We start from the raw sequence: 23,733 nt of genomic DNA on the forward strand, positions 1-23,733 counted from the left end.
ATTTGCAGAATAACGTCTCACCGCGTAAACAAAAAACTAAACTATAATTTAAATGTGAGAAGTAGCCCTTAATGGATGCTAGATTGTGCTTAGCCCTGCAAGGAGATGGAGTGGGCACAAGCATTAATGGAGTCTAGTATTACCATAAAACTTTCCAAAGGAGCAAAGCAAGGATGGGGCCATGGACATGTCCCTCCTCTCTATAATAGCAATCGCAGCCATGCCAGTATAGGCATGCGAGAAGGTAGCATTAAAGCCACCAAATTTTCTTGTGATTTTAGTACCTCTAAATCAGAGTTTCTGATAAAGGCTGTTCCCAAATCTCAATTTACTTTTACAAATCAAATGCTTTCACCCCATTATTTATCTCCTACTGTTAACTCTTAAAAGTAGCCTTTCAAAGTTCAATCCAGCCTGTTAGTGTTTTTATGTCAAGATCTGTTTTTTCTTGTCTACTGTTTCTTTTCAAAGACTTTACAAGTGCCTCATGGCAATCATCGCAAAAAAAGCCAGACTGACATGGAGCTTAACAAAGTGATCTACTGAGGATTCATCAGAGTAAAATTGCCCAAACTGTATAAATTAAGAAATGCACTGACGACGTGCCTCTCTCTCCCCATAAAACAAAACGTTATCTTCAGATGCAGAAACCATTTTGAAAGCTTCTGCATCTAGAGAATAAAGCATTCAGAAATGCACAGCATAACCTTTTACAACAACATCTTACAGTACTAATCACATAGAAAGGATAAATACATTCGTGTCACACTACTGTCAAGCCCATTAACCTTATTTAGCCAAACCTCAAAAGCATAGCTGCCAAGTCCCCTCAAATGAATAAGTGAGCTTTTGTTAGAAGGCCATTAGATTCCTCCATGGGGAAAATTGTGGGTTTGCTCTCCTTTCTATATTTACATCATTATAAATGAAAGCAAAATTCCCCTCAGCATTTCAAAATGAGGTTCTATTAATAGTGGGACATATTCAATTCTCATTTACACAAATGTAAACCCAATAAAACTCAGTTCGTTCCGCTGAATGGAGAGGGAGTATTGGCTCTTGGTTTTACATGCAAATCTTTTATATACCAGTGTGCAATGGTATTTGCCTTTTTATTATATTTCAAACTGAAAATTAATATTTAATTTTGCAAGAAACTATGGTGGATGCATGACACCACGATCATCTGAGATGACCAAAGCTAGAACATTCAGCACTAGATGCACAAAGATGCAACTGCACAACCTATTACCTGAGCTAAAGGAATAACTCCATTAGCTAACAATAAGCAGTAGGCAGTTATAGTCCCCGGTTCCAGTCACTAAAGGGACACATGATCACACACACTAAGTCAATGCATTACACTATCATTCTAAATAGTCTTCTGCATTGATGTGCCATTTGTTCAACATGCTTCCATTTTTTATTATTGTTTAGTAGTGTTCTTCCCTAATGTCCAGATCAATGGAAGCACTTAAGAAAATGAACTTTAAGCATGCATTTGAAGTTCAGCAGGTATTTAAGTGCCCTTCCTGAATAGGGATGCTTTCCTGAATTGGGGCCTACACTTTAACTGTGCCTCTTACTATATTAATATTATATTTTTATTAATTGCCCAGTACTCTCCATGTTCTCCAGGTCTATTTGAATTTTCTGCTATTATCTAACTCCAATTTTAGTACCATCTGCACATTTTATTGATGCATTACTCATTTAATTTTCCAGCTCAATTATAATGACATTAGACACTACTAGTTAATATAAGGAGAGTTTAGTCTGCAGAAACCTACAGTACTTCTGTACTAACAAGTTAGTTTGTACAATATACAAGGTCCTATTTAGAAAGTTTCTAATTGCTGAATTTTTCCATTCCCTGTTTGAGTCTTAATCTTCATAAGAATTTATTTTATATAGTTGAGATCCTTATGTCCAGCCATTTATAGTAGCTTTCAAACACTCACATTTATTGATAGCTTACAAAAGAAAAACAGGACAGTTGAAATACCAACAGAAAGAGTGTTTAATGTAAAAAACTCAGGAATTGCTCGTTAGTGGTAAAACATGACAGTATGAAAGATAGTGCATGCAAGTGTCACCCACCAGCTGAAACACTACAATGGTCAACGGATTTAGGAAAGCTAATGATATATATGAAATGGTACTTTAGTACACCATCACAGTAAATGAGCAACTTGCAAGTGGGCTATACTTCTGAATCCTCACAGTGCTCTGCTGAATCATCCTTTCTAGCAATTAACTTGTTTCTTTTTAAATAACAGGTGTCCCTATTAAGGATATATTGCAAAAGCACTCCAAGTGCTTTTGCAATATATCCTTAATAAGTTTAGATTGAACTACTTCTGAAATTAATCCATAAACACAATTTCTAGCATCAGGATATGAAATATATCTGTTTGGATCATTACTCTACTAAACTAAAACTTCAAAAAAAACATTTAACTTAGGTATAAGTTGTATAAACCCAATTTAAACAAATTAGGAAAGAAATTCTAATCATATGTTGCACTGGAGTTGAGGACATACAATTTATTACCTCCTAGGAGGCTGCCCTGAAATTTATGGTCTTGCAGGGATTTTTGTTAAATATTCTTTAAACAGCTTAGATGCAAAATGTTAGTATTTACAAATCCTTTGCACACTATTCAGTATTCATAAAAAATAATTAACTATGAAATATTAGTTCTTCTCGGACTAATAGATAACACAATGCAGGGGCCAGATTCATTTTATGATCTAAACTTATTTACTTGAAATTCTTTCCTGTGACTAACATGCAGATATTCAAAACCCTATCACATCTCCTAATTACACATTCTTAATTACTTCTGTCTTAATGGTTGCATAGCTATACTTAACAATGCAATGTAAAGTTGTTGTTTTTTTTAAAAGATGATTTAATTAAATATAACCATCAGTCCAAACTTCCTTGGTCATTCTTTTTATCTTGGATAACATGAGCTAATGAGAACTACCAACTATAACAAATGTTTAATTCTGATTTAGTAATATTTTTCCAGCTCCATTTTATTTAAATGTTTTAATAAGAATTTAACAGCTTGGAAGTTTTTAAGAGAGTAAATAAATTTTTCTTTTTTATAGGTACAGGCATATTGCTAAAATTGTGTGTCTTATGAAAGCCTATGAAAAAGCATTAAAAATGAACTGCTAATTAACTAGATCCAAATCCTGCAGTCCTTATTCCTCAATAAGGCAAGTTTTGGCCTGTAACACATTCACCACTGGCTAGTACTAAGGCGATATAGTACATGCGTGTGTTTGAAACACAAGAAGCAGAAAAATAAACAAACCAAAAACTAAAACCAGATATATACCTTCTCATACAATCCAGTGCCCGGATAAAGAAGTCCTTGTGCAGTTGATGTTCATCTCTCAAGATTGAGCACTGTTCTAGTGTCACTGACATGGATGTCCTGTCTTTGGCACTTTTGCAACAGGTGAAACGGATTCCATTTAGCTTGCGGCAAATCTATAAAACAGACAAATCCAATTATTACTGTTGTGCATCCTATCCACTGTAAAGGATAGCATAAAATTAACTCACATATTTTACAGTTATAGAGAATTTACATCGAGGCTTAACTTTCTTTTTTTTTTTTTTTTTTGGTTAAAACTAACCCAACTCAAATGGAATTCAATCATTATGCTTCTGCCATGTGATCCTAAGTAGTTTAGTCAATGATCATCAGACAAACTGGAAAAGGAGCCAATAAAGAAAACTATTTTTTCTTTTAATGTCACATGTACTACTGTAATTAATGTTCACCTACATTGCCAAATACCAAATTAACATCAGAAGTATTTCAGGTAAGCTTAATTTCTAAGAATGAAATTCACTGTGGCCTGGAGGACACACGCAAGGTCCTCTGCACCATTTAACCTCCAGGGTAGGGTTGCACTGAGGAGGCTGTTAGAATTGACCCACAGGCCATGTCCAGAAAGATATATCATGTTAGAAAATATATTAACAAACATGTTTTAACTAACATGATGTTAAATATGATTTTTTTCTTTGTGTAGGCAGGGACAAGTCATGTTTAAAAATGTGTTAGCTGGTCACGATTAATCCTAGGGTCCTTCCTAAGGTTAACCATGACTCACTAACTTGCTTTTATAAACATGACTGTTGCTGTCTATACTAAGAAGAAAATCGTGTTTAATATGATAGTTAAAACTTGTTAATGAACACAATGTCTAAAGATGTATTTTCCCAATGCAGACAAGGCCACAGAGGATTTTTTACACCCAGTGTATGTTGTGGAAGGTGCTCATGCCAGACCTTCACAGGCTGGTACAGATATTGGCAATGGGGCCCTGAAGAGGGACCATGGAATCCATGTTTATTAGACATGTCTGTGTAAACTGTACAGGAGAGGTTGCAGCCTCTATTTTAGCCAATTTCATCCAAATTACATATCTTAAAAACCAAATCTTAAAGCCCTTCATTAGCACAGCAGGTCTATAAATATCTGCCATCTTGGGAAAAATGAGGCAGCTATCTAATAGATTTTAGCAGGGCGAGGTGTGCTCTCAGGCACTGTGCTGGAAAGCGATTGCAGCTGGTGAGTGTTTGAGATCACTGAGCATTTTTGAAATATTCAAGGCTACAATAATAAGTACATAACTCCAGCACATTTGATGCAACAATCCTCTGGCTTTGTGCCTTCAGCCATTTGAAGTGTGTATTAATAGCCTCAGAAAACATAATTTGGAGTGTCTTATGATTCCTTTTTTATTGTATATTTCATTTTTAAGTCTTGTTTTCCGTTTGATTGCTATTAACCGTAATGTATATAGTACCATTAGTTTTGCGCCACGTTTTACAACTGGCTATGTATCAGACAAGGGAAAGAATCCCTGTGCAGAGTGGCTAAATACAGGTGAAAGACCTGAGAGGATACAATTAGAATACAAATATATTTTGCGAAGGGCAGCACAGACTGACTTGGAGGTCACAGAAGCACCATTTAATACTCTCAGGTTTATTTTTTGAAGTAAAATTAGAAATTAAATGTGGCCCAACAATCAGGGGTGCTGTTACTAAAAGTGACACTGACCAGGCTGCACTGTGTATTCCTGACCCTTCTGTTATCAATTACTTGCATCCGTGCCCTGGGCTCTCTCAGTTTTTGTTTAAAAATTTTCTGTAGGATTATTAACGATTAAGCTTTTTAAATTAAAATATGAAACTGAAAAGAGGCCATGATTTGACAGAACAGATGTCGAAGGGTGAGAGATTTGAAATAGAACAGGGATAGGGAAAGAGTTAAGGAATATTCAATAGCTAAAAAACCACCATGCCCTACAAAATGTATATTGTCCTTACTCTTAAGTATGAATAATAGTAGTCATTTAAATGACTATAATTACGAATTACCAACCTGTGGAATCTGAGACACTATAGTATTTCTTTATATTCAGAAGAGGAAGTGATTGTAGTGAAATGGATTTCCATTATTGGTAAAAGTTAAAAGGAAAAAAGGCTTTTACTGTCTTTCCCCACTCTCTGTGATGTCCACCTATTTCATTTATAGTTCAGGTGTATGAATGCTTAATATTTTAATGAAGTGATATGGTGAGGAGATACCTGATACCTAGGATTTTGATCCTGCAAATGCTTAGAGTAAGGCAGCTTTTACTCATGAGTAATGGTTTTCAGGATTATGACCCTGTATTGAAACCATACTTACAAAGCCGTTCATAGTTTTCAACCTTCAACTGTCTAAGATGTACACAATGAAAATATGTGAAAAAGACTGAAATATGGAACATGTTTCTTGTCATGACAAAAAATTATCCTGGTTTCTAATTCTAACACCTGTTTAAGGATGATTTCTCCCTTTGTGAATTAAGAAAATCAATTTTTAAAAACAGAAAACCAGAGGGAAAATTCTATCATGTGAAAATCATAGAATATCAGGGTTGGAAAGGACCTCAGGAGGTCACCTAGTCCAACCGCCTGCTCAAAGCAGGACCAATCCCCAACTAAATCATCCCAGCCAGGGCTTTGTCAAGCCTGACTTTAAAAACCTCTAAGGAAGGAGATTCCACCACCTCCCTTGGTAACCCGTTCCAGTGCTTCACCACCCCCCTAGTGAAAAAGTTTTTCCTCATATCCAACCTAACCTCCCCCACTGCAACTTGAGATCATTACTCCTTATTCTGTCATCTGCTACCACTGAGAACAGTCTAGATCAGTGTTTCCCAAACTTGGGATGCCGCTTGTTCAGGGAAAGCCCTTGGCGGGCTGGGCCTGTTTGTTTGCCTGCCGTGTCTGCAGGTTCGGCCAATCGCAGCTCCCACTGGCTGTGGTTCGCCGCACCAGGCCAATGGGGGCTGCGGGAAGCGGCGGCCGGTACGTCCCTCGGCCCGTGCCACTTCCCGCAGCCCCATTGGCCTGGAGCGGCGAACCGCAGCCAGTGGGAGCCGCGATCGGCTGAAACTGCGGACGCGGAAGGTAAACAAACCAGCCTGGCCCACCAGGGGCTTTCCCTGAACAAGCAGAGTCTCTTTGGTAGTTGAAAGCAGCTATCAAATCCCCCCCCCCTTATTCTTCTCTTCTGCAGACTAAATAATTCCAGTTCCCTCAGCCTCCCTTCATAAGTCGTGTGCTCCAGCCCCCTAATCATTTTTGTTGCCCTCTGCTGGACTTTTTCCAATTTTTCCACATCCTTCTTGTAGTGTGGGGCCCAAAACCGGACACAGTACTCCAGATGAAGCCTCACCAATGCCGAATAGAGGGGAATGATCACGTCCCTCGATCTGCTAGCAATGCTCCTACCTATACAGCCCAAAATGCTGGTCTCCCAACATTATCAGTACCAAAGGATCACCAGTAGAATTTGAACCTTTGACCTTCAAATACAGAGCTCTACCACCTGAACCAAGTGAGCAACTCTTAACCGCTAAGTGGACCAGCCACTATGAGAGGATATGATCCATACACTCTGGGTAACACAACTATTTACTACAAGACAGCAGTTGAAGGAGAATCTATCTTATCTTACTGTAGTGTTTTATATCGTCACCCATTACTGTAGTATCTGAGCATGTTCCACCTAAAATCAATAGTGAAGTCCATAATGGCTTTCTGGCTTTCTTCCCTTTCGGGGTTAAAACCTCTGCTTTTTGCAGGAGGGTGGGTTAGGTTGTATGATTTATTTTTATTAGGCTGTCAAGTGATTACAAAAATTAATCTCAATTAATCGTGCTGTTAAACAATAAAAAATACCATTTATTTAAATATTTTGGATGATTTTCTACATTTTCAAATATATTGATTTCAATTACAACACAGAATACAAAGTGCACAGCTCTCACTTTATATTTATTTTTATTACAAATATTTGCACTGTAAAAAGCTAAAGAAATAGTATTTTTCAATTCACCTAATACAAGTACTGTAGTGAAATCTCTTTATCATGAAAGTTGAACTTACAACTGTAGAATTATGTACAAAAAAACCTGCATTCAAAAATAAAACAGTGACATAAGATATCACTGAATCCAAGATCTTAACAGGATACTAAAAGGGATTAGACATTTCTATGTATAATGAGAATATCCAAGGTTATATTAGGATAAGAGCTAAAATCTCTCACACTTCAGGGCCTACACCAATTGCTAAATGGAGTTAGGAAGAAAATTCCACTATAACCAGGTTATTTCATAATTGTGCATTATGGGGGTTCTTGCACTTTCCTCTGAAGCATCTGGATTTAGCCAATGTTGGAAAAAGGATACTGCAGTAGACGGACCTCTAGTCTTATCCATTGTAATTATTTTTATGTTCACAGAGCATAGAGCATAGTCTGGCTTCATGGGAGACACAACATCTGCCAACATTTGCCACGCAATGGTATCAGAGATAACCAGTTTCTCTCTGCCCCCAATATTTAAAATAAGAAATGTCTGTGGTAACAGTTGGCAAATGTGGACTTTAAATGTACATTAAATGTAGTCCCATTATAATGAGCAATAATATATTTATTGCAATAATCTAATAAATCCTTTACAGCAAGAAATTGTGACTTCCCAGTACAAAGATGCTAACATACTATGGTATCAACATCAAGAGCTCCAGACTTGTCAATTCCAGGGGGATAATTTGAAATAGGGTAGTATAAGGGCTATACATTTGAGTGAAGGGCAAACTTTTAAATGGTTGTAAAGCAGCAAAGCACTTTTTTCCTCCATGAAAATATTTTAAAGATTCACTGAATGGATGACAAAAGAAACCTCTGGAGACATGAAGTGAAAATAAATCCTGTCCTGCTCTTGGTAGATTATTTTAGAGTCCCATGCTGATTTATCTTTTACTTCTTCTGAGAGTCATGTTGTATAATTGCAGAATTCCTATTGGAAAAGGGCTTACCTTTTTACACACAGTGGATTTACATTGTAATACATGTTGTTACATTTAGTACCTTACTACAAAATAGCATTAGCAATATATAAAACGGCAACAACTTCATTACTAAAAAAGGTCTTTGTGTGTCATTGGAATCTTGTTCCCACTGTTAATGAAAGATAAAACGGCTTTGCCCTGTATAGTTTGTGTATTTGAAAATGTACAGAAAGGGCTTGCGTTTAGACTACTGTGTGTGCTAAAGGCCAGATTTTCTCCTGGTGTAAACTTCCATAGCTCCATTGAAATCCATGACACTGTGCCTGTTTACACAGGCAGAGAATTTGGTTCAAACCTTTAGATTGCCAAGTTATAAATTACACCCCTTTGGATACCAATACTAAGCACCTCTGATTTCAAAAATCTACACAGTGTGAGGTCAAATCCTGACTTGTGTTTTGCAGCCTGCAAGAGGACCCTCTTGACAGCAACCTTGGAGATATACTCCATGGCCACCCAACCATGCACTCTCCCTCAGAGATGTGTTATGTATCAGGAAATTATGTTGGCGGTAGGGCTGTTCTTCTCCTTGACAGTCATACATGGTGGTCTCTCCCTAAATGAGAGAGAGTTGGAGAGGTAGAAGGGGGATTGAGCAACCCTCAACCTACATAGCTGGCTGACAGCTATAAAAGTGAGCTATCGTTTGGGAAAGAGGGGGCCTTTTAAAACCTTCCACCCTCTCCCCAACAGGCAATTGAAGGTAGAGAGAACACTGTGGACTTTTAGTCCCTTAGGCCTGTTTTTCAAGGAGGATCTTTCTGAGATCCTGCTTTATGAGGCCCCTCTCTCTTGTATACAGATTGCTATTCAGGAATTTACTATGTAGAAGCCCTTCAGTCCAGGCACAGGGGAGATGGAGCAGAATCTCTTCCCTCCGCAGGCTCTACTGATAGCAACGTAAGAGACCTGACACCAGTAACAGCTAGAATAGAGAGGAAATAGTTTGGACCATTGGGTATTAAACAGAGGGGAGCAGCAATAAGAAGGTATCTTTAGAGTAAGCAAAGGCTTCTCCCTGATTTAATTCCCCAAACACTGGGCAAAGTTTGGCGGGGATATCACCTGGAAGGAAGAAAATTGGAGACATCACACCAGTATTTGGTTATTTCAGCATGAGGCAGGGAGTATATTCAGTACCGAGGAAGTCTGAGGAGGCTCAGCAAGGTTGAGGAGCAGGCTCAGTGCAGACAGAATGTTTGCTTTTTTTTTTTTTTTTTTTTTTTTTTTTAAAGCACCAAGCCTGTATCAAACCCTGTGGAGCATAACGCAGACTGCAAATAGTGATTTCAGATAGCTTGTAACTCTTTGAAATCTGAACAGATATTCAGTAGCAAAGGACTCCAGGACCCAGTCTGACCTCAGGACAATCTCCCTTCCAAATTTCATGTCCCTGCTGCAAGAGCTCTTCAAAAAATATGGGTGTTTTATTTATTTATGAATTTTTTTTAATCATTAGAGGGTTTTGTTTTGTTTGAATTACTTTTATGCTTTGTATTTCCTTAGTTTGTATTTCTTCAAATACCATATCTAGTTGTTTCATGTTCTACCATTGTTTCATGTTCTCTTTGTATATAAAATATCCCCACTGTATTTTCCACTGTGTGCATCCGATGAAGTGAGCTGTAGCTCACGAAAGCTTATGCTCAAATAAATTTGTTAGTCTCTAAGGTGCCACAAGTCCTCCTTTTCTTTTCGCGGATACAGACTAACACGGCTGCTACTCTGAAACATATCTAGTTGATTGGTGTTTTAATCACTGCAGTTGGAATGCCCAACTGCCATGGTGACAGAAGCTACGGGAATGACATATGTGTAATTTACGTAAAGGTGATTTGTAGAGTGCCTATAGCAGTAGCAGCTAGATATTCATTTACAAATTAAAGTACCTTCATTATATAAAACTATGAACAATAGAGTTTGTGTACAGAAATATCCAACTAGAGCTAAACCAAGTAATTATGTTTTGCAACAGGCCCCGAGGCTTGTTAGACTAAAGAATAAAAGTAAGATACTTATGAATAATTGCAGTTTGGTATGTGACAATAATAGATTCATTTTAAATTTAGAAAAAAGATTCACTGTAAAAACAGTAACTGGATACTGAAGGGAATATCTTACATGATTTAACATTCCTACGGGCATGTATTAGTAGCCAGGGCCCTGATACTGTAATAAATAGCACATGGACGGGCCCCTGTGTTTACGTGCTTTACTGATTTCAACAGGGCTCTGCACAGGTTCAGTAATCTGCTCAGGCAGAGCCAAGTGTAGGATTGGTGCCCACAAGTACATAGCCTATGGTGTCTTATTAAGTCCCATGAACTGTTCTTTGTAAGTTTCACCAGAAGTAGCTGTCTCAGATGTATACTACTTCTACATGGAAAGCTGTAGGGAACTCTGATAGCTCTCTTGCAGTGCGGGAGGTTGAACTTAGACCACTTTTTTTTTGAACCGTGACCTGTGGAGGAGCCCTTACTAATGATGATACAATCATAATAATGTAGAGCTGGAAGGGACCTCGAAAGATCATCAAGTCCAGGACCCTGTGCTGAGATAGGTCCAAGTAAACCTACACCATTCCTGACAGGTGTTCGTCCAATCTGTTCTTAAAAACCTCCAATAATGGGGATTCTACAACTTCCATTAGAAGCTTACTCCAGAATTTAACCACACTTATAGTTCAAAAATTTTTCCTACTATCTAACCTAAATATCCCTTGCTGCAGATTAAGCCCATTACTTCTTGTCCTACCTTCAGTGAACATGGAGAAAAATTGATCACTTTCCTCTTTATAACAGCCCTTAATATATCTGAAGACTTATCAGGTCCCCCCTCCATCTTCTTTTCTCAAGACTAAACAAATCCAGCTTTTTTAACCTTTCCTCAAAGGTGAGGTTTTCTAAACATTTTATCATGTTTTATTCTCCCAGTAGTCAATCTGAGTCCACATCAGTGCTGAGGAGAGCATGACAATTGCCTCCCATGTTTTACCTATGACACTCCTGTTAATACACCCCAGAAAGATAAGCCTTTTTCATCATATTGTTGACTCATATTCAATTTGTGATTCACTATAACCCCAGATCCTTTTCTGAAGGACTACCACCTAGCCAGTTACTTTGTAATTGTTCATTTGAACTCGTCTTTATTGAATTTCATCTTGTTGATTTCAGACCAATTCTCTAATTTGTCAAGGTCATTTTGAATTCTAATCCTGTTCTCCAAAGTGCTTGCAACCCCTCCCAGCGTGGTGTCATCTGCAAATTTTATAAGCATACTCTCCATTATTCAAGTCATTAATGAAAATATTGAATAGTAGTGGACGCACAACAGATCCTTGTGCGACCCCACTGGATATGTCCTGCCAGTTTGATAACAAACCTTTGATAACTACTTTTTGAGTAAGTTTTGCGCCCACCTTATAATAATTTTATCTAGACCACATTTTCCTAGTTTGCTTATGAGAATGTCATGTGAGACTGTCAAACATCTTGCTAAAATCAAGATATATGAAGTCTACTGCTTCCCTTCTATCCACTAGACCAGTAATCCCTGTCAAACAAGGAAATTAGATTTCGCATGGTTTGTTTTTGACAAATACATGCTGGCTATTCCTTATAACCCTATTATCCTGCAGGGACTTACAAACTGATTATTTAATAATTTGTTCCAGTATCTTTCCAGGTATCTATAATTCCCTGGGTCCAATTTGTTCCCCTTTTTAAAGATAGGTACTATGATTGTCCTCCTCCAGTCCTCTGGAACTTCACCCTTCCTCCATGAGTTCTCTGTGCCATGAATCTGTGATGATCTAGATGATCTATAGCATGAAAAGTGTTAAGAATCAAGAAGCAGAGGATTCAGGTATTGGGAGGGGAGATGGATCCATGAGAGGGTCACTTTTTTACAATAGCTCAGCAGATGAAAATGATAGAAAACCACTGGTCTAGAAATATGTAGGTACTTCTATGACCCAAATCACTGTATTTTCTGAGTGCATCCTTAAAAATTCCTTTGCAGCCCTCATATCAGCAAGTAATGGAAAATTAGTACACCATATATGAAAGTAATTGGAACAAAGCAGCTTACCGTTGCAGCCACCCACATGATTTCTACATTCTTTCTTTTTTTGGCCTGGATATTTTGATGGAGATTTTCTAGTAATCCCTTTAGGTCATTCTGTTCTTGAAAATGTGGTAGCCCTGAAAAGAAATAAACAGTCAGTGACAACGGCTATGCTGACTTAAAGATTTCCTCACTAAAGAAAAGCTCCAACATTTAGAGTCTCATTTTGGATTCATGAGGATTTTGATAGAAAGTAGCAACTAACTATTTAATAAATAAGAAAAAAATATTTTCCCTGTAAACAGAGGGCTTTACTTTATAGAGCTGCTGAAAGTCCTCAATTTCCATCTTATCAACAACTCAGCACCTTGCAGGATTTGGCCTAGTTCCAGATTCTAGTTGTCAGTTTAAAATAGAACACAGAAAGGCTCTGGAAGTGAATGGAGAACTGTCTGAGAGGGTCTGGTTGTGTATTCCTTGCATTCAGATTTCCCACTGAAGACAAGTCAATGGGAAATATAAGTCACTAAGCAATCCAGGACTTGGCACTTTAATTTATTCTAGGGCTTCAAGGGCACAGACATAGCACATTACTTTTTTGATGTTACCTCTTTCCAAATTAGTACTGAAAATTATTAGACACAAGTTCTGTCAGTTTTTCTGGATTACTTCCTCTTACAGATGTGAACTAAAAGTGATTTATCAACTGTTAACACGTAAAAAAACATAACAATATCTTAGACCCATAGGAAGTGGTATGAAAACAATTCTATCTGGGTGCCGTTCTTTCCTTCAAGTTGACAAACTGAGTAATTTTGCCTCAGTAAAACCAGGCAGGGGGATCCTCCCACTACTAAAACCAAATCCTTCTGAAATAGAGAGATCCAAGATTTATTTCCAAATCAGTCAAAACTAAAAAGAATATTACAATGCAGAACAGATAGCCATTCCCCTAACCTGATCACAGGCAGAATGACAACTGTTTGATTTACAAACTTTTATTTTCTATCTCGAATGAAGGTGATAGTTTCTCTCACTCGTGATATGTAGTTGAGAAGTAATTTAAAAAATACACAAAAAGAATATGTTAAAAAGCTCTCTGAATTGCCTGACCCACATGCAATATTGCCCTGCAAAAAGAACACAGAAGAAATAATACAGAACACTTTAAAAACTGGCTTTGTAATTCATTTTTGTAATTGTGTTATTGAAGATTTTCTTACCTGCCTATATAAATATATATTATCTTATCTGCACATTGTGTCTACTTTTTAAAAAACACACAGCATACATACAGTGAATATGCAGAAAGGAGTTTCTAGATATTTTGAAGCTTTATCATACTATCATTAAGAAAATATATAAGTGCATCATAATATGGTCTTTCCCCAATACATCCTAGCAAATCCTTAATGTGGGGCAGACACGCATTTTACCATGGGTAAATATTCTTTTAAAGAACTGTATTGCTAAAATAACTCATGCCTTGGCTGGATGTGAAAGACTGTTCAAATCCTTCAATCATATAACAGTATTAAACTGTCAAATTATTTTTGTGGATTATAAAGAAATATGTCCTACAATTACTGTATCCTATCAAAGGGGTTGTACTTTGGAGAATGCATGCTCTGCAGATGTGATATGGCACCAAAGCAGAGGTTCTTGATTTTCATGTGGTTCCAGAGTGCTTTGCATGCAGCTCTCTTCTCAGGCTGGAGAAGATCATCCCCAGCTTCCTGACATGGGTGTGGCTGTTGCCCAAATATCAAAATGGCAATTTAAAACAACAGAGGCATGGATTAATCTACATTTATGCTAGTAGCCTCTTAGGGTGAGTCCTAAACAATCATTCTTACCATATATTGTTACCTTTGTGTATGTTTTATTAAATTTACTTTTCAATAAGCATGCTACATTTTCATATCCTTCATACGTTCAGCTCTTCTGGGATACTGTAAAAGTGGTACTGTATTTTGGATGAATCAGGAGGATTATATAGAACTTTATTTGTATGCATTTTCAGTAGGAAATTATCCCAAAACACTTCACTATTATGTATGGTTTAATAGGAGCAGAGAGTCAAAGGGAATGAGAAATGAAGATGAATGGGCAAGTGAAAACTGTTTTCATCTGTGGTTTGAAAGAAGATGGAAAGTCAATGAAGCAAAGAGGTACAGAATGGCGGCACCAGATGGCAAAAACTACGGAGGAATAAGTTTGCTAACCAAAGGTGGTGAGAAAGTAGAGAGGCACACAGAGGAGGCCAGATGAGCAGAGAGAGTGGGGACAAGAGAGAGACTAATAATGTGTGCTACAGTAGCTGCATAGAAAAGAAGTTTTAAAAAGAAGTTTGAAAGGAATCCAGAAATGAAAGGGCCGTCAGCTTGGTAAAAATGTCTGTCTCCAGTTACGAATTCCATTTGGTTTTAAGAATGTTGCAACTGTCATTGTAAATTAGACTATCCACTTTGTAGCAGGGACTTGGCACACAGGAAGAAAACTCAGTCTGGAAAGGTCTGACAAATCAAGGGATAATCAGTACAGAATGGATCTCACCTGCTTGAACAATAGGTTCCTGCCAGCAGGGACTCTGCCTTTGAATGGGCTCTCTCTTCACAGAAATCTGGGGAAAGACCCTGGAGAGTGCGCCTGAGTGACCCAGTGGTAGGAACAGTGATCAGTCACAACTCAGCCCCATGATGATTAGCAGCAGGTGGGATTCAGCGCTCAGATCCTCTCACAGCAGAGTGCTATCTCTTCAGAGAGCAGGACTGGGCCAGGCTGTGACCGTGTAATGTGGACCTTTGTACAACGTTTAAAATGGTGGAATCTGAAGAGCTGGGATTTGGAGAGGCCACCGGGAAATCCAATAGTGAAGACAAGAGGAGAATTAGTAGTATAACAGACTGGGACTCAAATCAATGGCATACCTGGGCAATTTTGCAGAGGTGGAGATGGGCAGATCTACACATGAATGATGTGTAGAAGAATAGATAATGGTCAATGGTAAGCTCCACTAAGTCAAGAGAGGGATGTCTGTCTGTAAAACATTTAACTGAAGGCAGTTGAAATGAAGCTGAAAATTTACTTTGGGCTTATCTTCATGGTGAATTGCATCACAGCAAGCCAGGATATGAATCTACAGTGCACCAGCTTGCGATGCAGTAACTCACCATGTGAACACTGCTACAGTACAGCAAAATCCCTGGAGTGCAGCTGAGCACTTACCCCTTAAAGCGTACTAAGCTAAAGCTCACGAAGCGTGCAGTAAAAGTGCTCATACAGGGAGTAACTGCAGTGTAACTAGTGCGCTGTAAATTCAGACCTTATCTTGCTGAGCACTAACTTCCCTGTATAGACAAGCCTCAAGTCAAGAGAGCAGAGAGGGTGAATGGAGATGAACTATTAAAGATGTTGAATGATATATATACAGTTGAATAACAGCATTATGGTAAACATAGTTAAAAGGTGGAGAGAAAATAACAAAGGGAAGAAGGTAAATAAAAGAGACCAGAAGAACAAGAACAAGAACAAAACACTTTGAATCTCCATAGAACAAGGGCTCTTGACTCGCCAGAAATGGAGAAACTGCAATAAGACAAGTACAAGTACATCAGCAGAAATGTGCAGTGAGGCTAGATAAGCATAGTTCTTGAAGGGAACCAGAGATGCCTGCATAGATTTGGAGGTAGTCCAGGAAGATGGAGTGGCACAGTGTGAATGACTACAATAAGATCAAGGAGACTGAAAAGACAGCAGCAACAGTAAAAATGAGATGAAAGGAGGAAGACATATGGGAGAACAGTTACAAATTATTACCAGAATGAATCCCAGAATGAAACAGATCACAGTAGCATTTTATAAAAAAACAGATGCAGTAGAAGTAGATTTGGGGGGATTGTTGACATGGGTAAAGGAGGAAAAAGTTGTTGACGGTGATAGAATATGTATGGAAGATAGGAATCAGGGGAGTAATAGTTGGTGTGAGATAACCAGTGGTGAGCTGGAGTCGGTTTGCACCGGTTAGCTGGAACCGGTTGTTAAATTTAGAAGCCCTTTTAGAACCGGTTGTCCCGAGAGGGCTTCTAAACATAACAACCGGCCAAAAGTGATGCCATAGGCGTCAACTCCATGGGTGCTCTGGGGCTGGAGTACCCACGGGGAAAATTTGGTGGGTGGAGAGCACCCACCGACAACTCCCCGCCTGGCCCCAGCTCATCTCACATCTGCTCCACCTCCTCCCCTGAACACACCACCCGGCTCTGCTTCTCTGCCCCCCCCGCCCCCCCCGTTTCCCACGTTTCAGCTGTTCGCGCGGGAAGCCTGGGAGGGCTGAGAAGCAGGTGGTGGCTTCGCACTCAGGCCCAGGGAGGCGGAGCGGAGGTGATCTGGGGCAGGGGGACGCGAGGAGGGCCGCCCGCGCCGCAGCAGGTAACCTGGGGGGTGCACAGGGGAACCGCTCCCCGCCCCAGCTCACCTCCACCTCCCTGGGCCTGAACACCAAGCCGCCGCCTGCTTCTCAGCCCTCCCAGGCTTCCCGCGTGAATAACTGATTTGCAGGAAGCCGGGGTGTGTGTGTGGGGGGGGGGCGGAGAAGCAGAGCGGGGCAGCGCATTCAGGGGAGGAGGCGGAGGCAGAGCAGAGGTGAGCTGGGGCCGGGCACAGGGCGGGGCAGGGAGCTGCTGGTGGGTGCTCTCCACCAAATTTTCCCCATGAGTGCTCCAGCCCCGGAGCACCCACAGAGTCGGTGCCTAAGGCACCACTTTTGATGTGATCAGCTAGGGGAGCGGCTGCTCCCCCTGCTCCCCACCTAGTTATGCTACCCCACCCCAGGAGCCAGAGGGACCTGCCAGATGCTTCCTGGGAGCTGCCCCAAGTAAGCACCGCGGGGACTCCCCATCTCGCTCCCTGGCAGGTCCCTCTGGCTCTTAGGGGCGGGGCAGGCCCACGAGACCCTCCTGCCTGGTTCTGGGGGCAGTCAGGGGACAGGGGAGGGAGGTGGATGGGGCAGGGGTCTGGATGGGGCAGGAGTCCCGGAGGGCGGGGGCAGAGTCATCACTGGACATAACCACTGCACATTATGCACATCACAGGGTACCCCAGAATAATACTTCAAGAGCTCCAATCTTTAATAAGTAATGTAAGATGAAATATATATATATATATATATATATATATATATATATATATATATATATATATATATATATATTTTAAACAAATTCTGGAAGGAAAAACTTTCCAGAACATAACTCTCTGTTGTGGAGATTAATAAGTGTATGACCAGAAAACAAAGAAAAAGAATGAAGATTTTCCATCCCTTTTAAATTACTAACATGGCGTCTAAATAACCACTTCAGGGTCAGCCTCAAAGGTGGGTACCCAGGTGATGAAAACTAGGGGTTGCCATTTGCATGAAAAAATTTTTTTGTAGTTAGTTAGGTCCAAGGGAGGTAGTAGGTGATCTGTTTTAGCAATGTGCGTGTGTTTTTTCAGAAAAAAAGATGTTTTCGAAGAGAGAGAGTTGTAAAAACATGGTTTTGGTACCATTTACTATATCCTTTCATGGAAAGGCAGAACATTTTAGTACTGACAACTAACTGTACAGGCTTAGAGAGGAAAACAACAAAAAATAACTATTTATATTATAAGCTTCTTGGGGACTGACTCTTATGATTACCTATTTACCACATTGGTCTGCAATTTATCACATAGATATCACCACCACATGTGTGGTATAAATATACATATTCATAATCATATATATATATATATATATATACAGAAGCTGCTTTTGTTCAGTGGTAATCAAATGAAATAGAAGTATTCTACATTATGTCATACATTCAGTGCGCGGACAAATATTATAAAGCAACAATATGAATTAATTCTGTGTCCAGAAAGCATAATAAACTCTTAAAATCCCACCATCTTTCCTACAGAGCTGACACCTACCATCATCTCACCCCGATACTCACCCTGCCCCCTAGAAAAAAGCCAGAGAACACTTCAGCCTTGTAGATTGACTTGAAGGTCAACAGAATAAAATTGACTAACCAAGGCAGAAAGCAAATTCCACTATTCGATGACTCTTCATTGAAATCCCCTTGCCTTCAGCCCGTGGCAGTGAAACCAACTGCCTCTGACAATCCCAAATGCAGTAATAGGCAATTTTGGAGGTAATTAGGACCCAACTCATTTTATGCCCTATATGTTAAAAATAACACCTTAAATAACTCCGGGACACAAAATAGAAGCAGATCACAGAATAAAGGTGTTATATGCTTCCTGCAAGAAATATTTATTAGCCCAGAGGCTGCCGTAGTCTGCAGCAGAAATTTATAAGAAATAGACACATGATAACAATAATATACACTTATACTTTTCATCTATAGATCTCAAAGCCCTTTACAAAAGGTGCATAAACATGGCCACCCACATTTTACAGATGGAAAAAGTGAGACACAGAGATGGTAAGTGACCTGACCAACCTCGAGATGACAAAAAGTACGGATTATCATGATAAGGTCTGCATCACAAAGAAAAAGCCAGACATAAATGACAGATCCTAAACCAAGCCCTGATCCTTGTAACCCAGATCACACTAGATGAGTCAGATGAAATAGAAACATATTTTAGGATTATACATACACAAGAAAGAAGAGAGACAAATTATTGAGGATGGTGCAAGTGTGTGAAAGTAATGTTTTGAAATTGAGCAAAGAAAAATGTAGGGTGAATATCCCTAAAAAACCCACCAAACTCCTAATGGTGAGATCTTTAGATTGTGGAATAATTTCCCAAAGATGTGGTGGAAGTCCCATTGTTGAAGTTATTCAAAAATAGATACATTAGACAAAGCACTTGAGAACATAACCCTGCCTTGGCAGGACTAGATGACCTAATGGGTCTTTTCAGTGTTTTGAGTTCAGCAATTAAAGTAATAAAACAGTATTCCATCTACATATAGGGGCTAATCCAATATCCACTGAAGTCCATGAAAATCTTTCCATTGACTTAATTGGACATTACAATGGGACCCATTGATAGGCTCTATATCTGCAATTCACTCCTTAGTTTTGTACATCTTGTTATGTATTCAGAAATGAATAAAAAGTTGAGTGAATGACTGGAGCTAATTGACTCAAACTTCTGAGAGGTATTTGAGCATGAATACTATAGGTGTCTAGTTACCTCTACTTATGTTACTATAAACGTTATGTTAATAAATATGCAAAACATAATTTACCCCATTGTTACTGTTTCACCTTTCTACTATGGCCTGGATCTGGCAACTTGTGCCATGCAGATGGACCCCTCTTGACTTCAGTGGTGCCGCATGTAGTCACAGGGGTCCACCTACTTGGAATAAATTGCAGGATTGAGGTCTAAACATAAAGAAGCTGCATATTAATACTTTTAAAGTTTCAGCATTACAAGCTGCCATGGTCTATCACCTGTAACTCTTGTTAAAATCAGTTTGAATGCTACATTATTAATTTTATACTTACAATCAGGAGGCATTTTTTCAGTAAACAACTTGTAATATTCTTTAAGAAGTTCAAAATTTTCCTGGTTAACACTTTCTTGCAAAGTGGTATCTCCAAACCTAAAACAGCAAAGGACAATGCTGGAAATAAAAATAAAACAAATTCTATAAACAACACCCCTCCCCCCCTGCACTCTACCCCCTTCTCTAAAACCAAGAAACAAAACACATACCTAACTCAGCCGCAGCTATGGCTTCCTTATGTAAATAGAGAACTGTTTTTTCCCCTATTTGTTTTAATAGATTTATACAACAGAAAATAACTAACCTCAAATACACATTATACCATTAACAAATACTAGTTCAAACCACCCCTGAACACAAGCTAACAGCCAAAAACACAAGCTAACAGACAAAAATCCCTGCTTTCATCTCATGACTATTCATTAAGTCCCAAATCCTGCTTCCCTGTAGACAGCCAGAGTCAATGCGCTTTGTGCCAGGATTTGCTGTGGAAGACTGAATGCCAGCCTGTCTTTCTACAGACACCACCAACTTTTGCATCTCATTCACTTTTCATGCTAATAATGCCTTTGCTTCAGCTGAAGTCAGCAGCTGAAATTGATCTCAGGCAAGACAGAGGTGATGTCAGCAGGAAAACATTTTGAACTCCTAGCCACCACCACAGCAGCACCCTGTACTGAGATTGTCTGCTGTAAATAATCAAGGTTCATATCCTTGGGTCCTTCTGGACTCCTCTCCTTGCTCGTGAACAGTCAGACTCAGCTTTCAGGGATTCCTTCTTGCATCAGCAACTAGCCAGTAAACTATGTCCTTTGCAGTTAGATAGTGGCCTAACCACTGTGACCCATACCTTTGTGACCTCTAGGCCGGATTATTGCAACTACGTTTAGGTGAAGCTGAAGTGCACACACTTTAAAAAGGCTTCAGTTGTTCTACTATGCTGCAGTTCATTTTTTCAGCAACAGAGGTTGCTGGGAATGTATCACCCAAATGCTCACTAGTCTGACTCCCCACAGGACACTCAGTCAAATTCAGGATGTTTGTTCTCCTCTCTAAGGCTCTCCATGGCATTGGTGCAAGCTCCCTAAGAGAATTCTCTCTAAGACTATGATTTTCCATGACAATTAGATTTCACAGAAGATACTGTCCACACCTTTAGAGTGAAATGCTGAGAATGAAGAGTGTTCTCGGCAGCGGGCTCAAAACTATGGAACACTCTTTTGGAGAGCTGAGACTAGCTCCAGAGGTCACTGCCTCCAGAGTGACATGTAACTTTACTTCTTCAAGTCCAGCTTTCCCATAAACACCAAAGCAAAAAGGAAAAGACAACAGAAGAACAAAGGGACGGGCAATGAGAGCAGGAATGACATGGAGAGGGGAGAGAGAGAGGGAGATGAAAAAGTGGAAGAAAAGGAAGAAAAAATTCTAGTGATCCACCAGGAAGGAGAGAGGAAATCAGAAGGTCTTTACTGTGTTGTGATAGTCTGCAGAAGGTGTTCAAGTATTATGGTGATAAGTGTGGTACAAAGATCCTGTTACGAGAGACCTGGACTTGACATAACCCACAGCTATCTTGTGCTTAGCCACCATAAGCTGGAAGTGAGGACACCATGTAGTGAGAAAGAATTTGGCCTTGCTTAGGCAGACAAAAACATCTGCACAGCCGCAGTGTTACTAACAAGGATAGCTGATCTTAGTCTGGGTGCCTGTGTCTGTATGTTTCTTGCTAGAGTTGCTTTACTGATAAGTAGAAATTATGAGTTCATTGCTGTTGCTAGGGAAACAGTCAGCCAATTATAATTTATTTGGAGATATGCTTTTGTCATTAATATAAAGCGAAGGGTAATCACCTTTAAAATCCCTCCTGGCCAGAGGAAAAATCCTTTCACCTGTAAAGGGTTAAGAAGCTAAAGGTAACCTCGCTGGCACCTGACCAAAATGACCAATGAGGAGACAAGATACTTTCAAAAGCTGGGAGGAGGGAGAGGAACAAAGGGTCTGTGTCTGTCTGTGTGATGCTTTTGCCGGGGACAGAACAGGAATGGAGTCTTAGAATTTAGTAAGTAATCTAGCTAGATATGTGTTAGATTATGATTTCTTTACATGGCTGAGAAAATAGCTGTGCTGAATAGAATGAATATTCCTGTCTGTGTGTCTTTTTTGTAACTTAAGGTTTTGTCTATAGGGCTTCTCTATGTTTTGAATCTAATTACCCTGTAAGGTATTTACCATCCTGGTTTTACAGAAGTGATTCTTTTTTACTGTTTCTTCTATTAAAGTGTTTCTTTTCAAGAACTGAATGCTTTTTTCATTGTTCTAAGATCCAAGGGTTTGGGTCTGTGGTCACCTATGCAAATTGGTGGGATTTTTACCAAACCTTCCCCAGGAAGTGGGGTACAAGAGTTGGGAGGATTTTGGGGGGAAAGATTTTCCAAACGATGCTTTCCTAATAAAAATAAACCCAGATAAATGTTCGGTGATGGCAGTGGAAGTCCAAGGGCAAAGGGTAAAATAGTTTGTACCTTGGGGAAGTTTTAACCTAAGCTGGTAAAAGTAAGCTTAGGAGGTTTTCATGCAGGTCCCCACATCTGTAACCTAGAGTTCAGAGTGGGGAAGGAACCCTGACAGCTTTGTTTTTAATTACTTATAAAAAAGATTAGTTAGAAAGTGTACTTTGGAGAAGTGTGGATTTTCTATGAGCAAGAAGACACTGACAAGCTCCACAGCAGCTAGGAGGAAGGCTGGCCACTGGAAACCTGCTGCTGTCACTTGACTCCACCTCAGATTTCGGGTAACTATATTTTGGGTAACTAGATTATTGCTAATTTTGAAGTGTTCTTTGTATTCAATAAAAACATGGATTATTGGGTGAAAGCACTCTTGTGTAAAACAATCATTTCTCAGATGGAGGTGCTGTGTCCCCCCACTGATTTATCTCCTGACACTGCCTGGAAAACAGAGACTAGTTACCATCGCTTTGGGTTCAGATAACCGCAGGTAACCATCCAGATAAGTATGCATCCGATGAAGTGAGCTGTAGCTCACGAAAGCCTATGCTCAAATAAATTGGTTAGTCTCTAAGGTGCCACAAGTACTCCTTTTCTTTTTGCGAATACAGACTAACACGGCTGTTACTCTGAAACCTGTAAAGAACATAGTTGTTCTACAGCCACTATTTCATCCACTGGCTGCAGTACCTTCAGCCACTACTGTGCTCTATATAATCTATTTATCATATAAATATTGCTGAAGTGTCCATCACCACAATATCTAGGTGCTGTGAAAGAGTGGGGGCGTAATCTTACATGGACAGTTTGGCTAGCTTAGCAACATTGTCATGGATAAATTACCATGCCATCACCCTTTCTCTGCACCTTTGCACTGTCCACATCTGTCCCAGTTGAACTGTACTATGGAAAGTGCGTGTGTGCGCACGCACATGCAGAATTTGGGGCTCAATTCTTTAGCTGTTGTGTGATACAGAGTGGGCAAAAGATGATCTATGTACATAACTCCTAAATGTAATGCTGTATTTTAACACACTGTCATGATTTCTGTATGTTATATGCATAATTTCTTATAATGCAAGCAAAGTAGATATTAACTATATCTGCTCTTCTGTTGAAGATTGCCTATCATTTCCCCAGTGTTTCAGTGTTACTCTTAAACCAAATATATTCCCAGCTATGGCTCACTGAAACTGGAG

At 39.4% G+C, this 23,733-nt stretch overlaps 1 protein-coding gene across 9 annotated transcripts in view; it reads right to left on the reverse strand.

Moving 5' to 3' along the window:
- INPP4B (inositol polyphosphate-4-phosphatase type II B) overlaps positions 1 to 23,733 on the reverse strand; it is a 476,089-nt gene that overhangs the window by 35,860 nt on the left and 416,496 nt on the right. For all 9 annotated transcript variants that reach the window (XM_048847033.2, XM_048847031.2, XM_048847032.2 and 6 more), the window contains 3 exons: positions 20,026 to 20,123; positions 12,539 to 12,651; positions 3,354 to 3,508 (listed from right to left, as the gene is read on the reverse strand). In XM_048847033.2, coding sequence (XP_048702990.2) covers positions 3,354 to 3,508; positions 12,539 to 12,651; positions 20,026 to 20,123 — 366 coding nt within the window. The remainder of the gene's footprint in view (positions 1 to 3,353; positions 3,509 to 12,538; positions 12,652 to 20,025; positions 20,124 to 23,733) is intronic.

This window comes from Caretta caretta, chromosome 4 (assembly GCF_965140235.1).
Source record: "Caretta caretta isolate rCarCar2 chromosome 4, rCarCar1.hap1, whole genome shotgun sequence".
NCBI classification, from domain to species: domain Eukaryota; kingdom Metazoa; phylum Chordata; order Testudines; family Cheloniidae; genus Caretta; species Caretta caretta.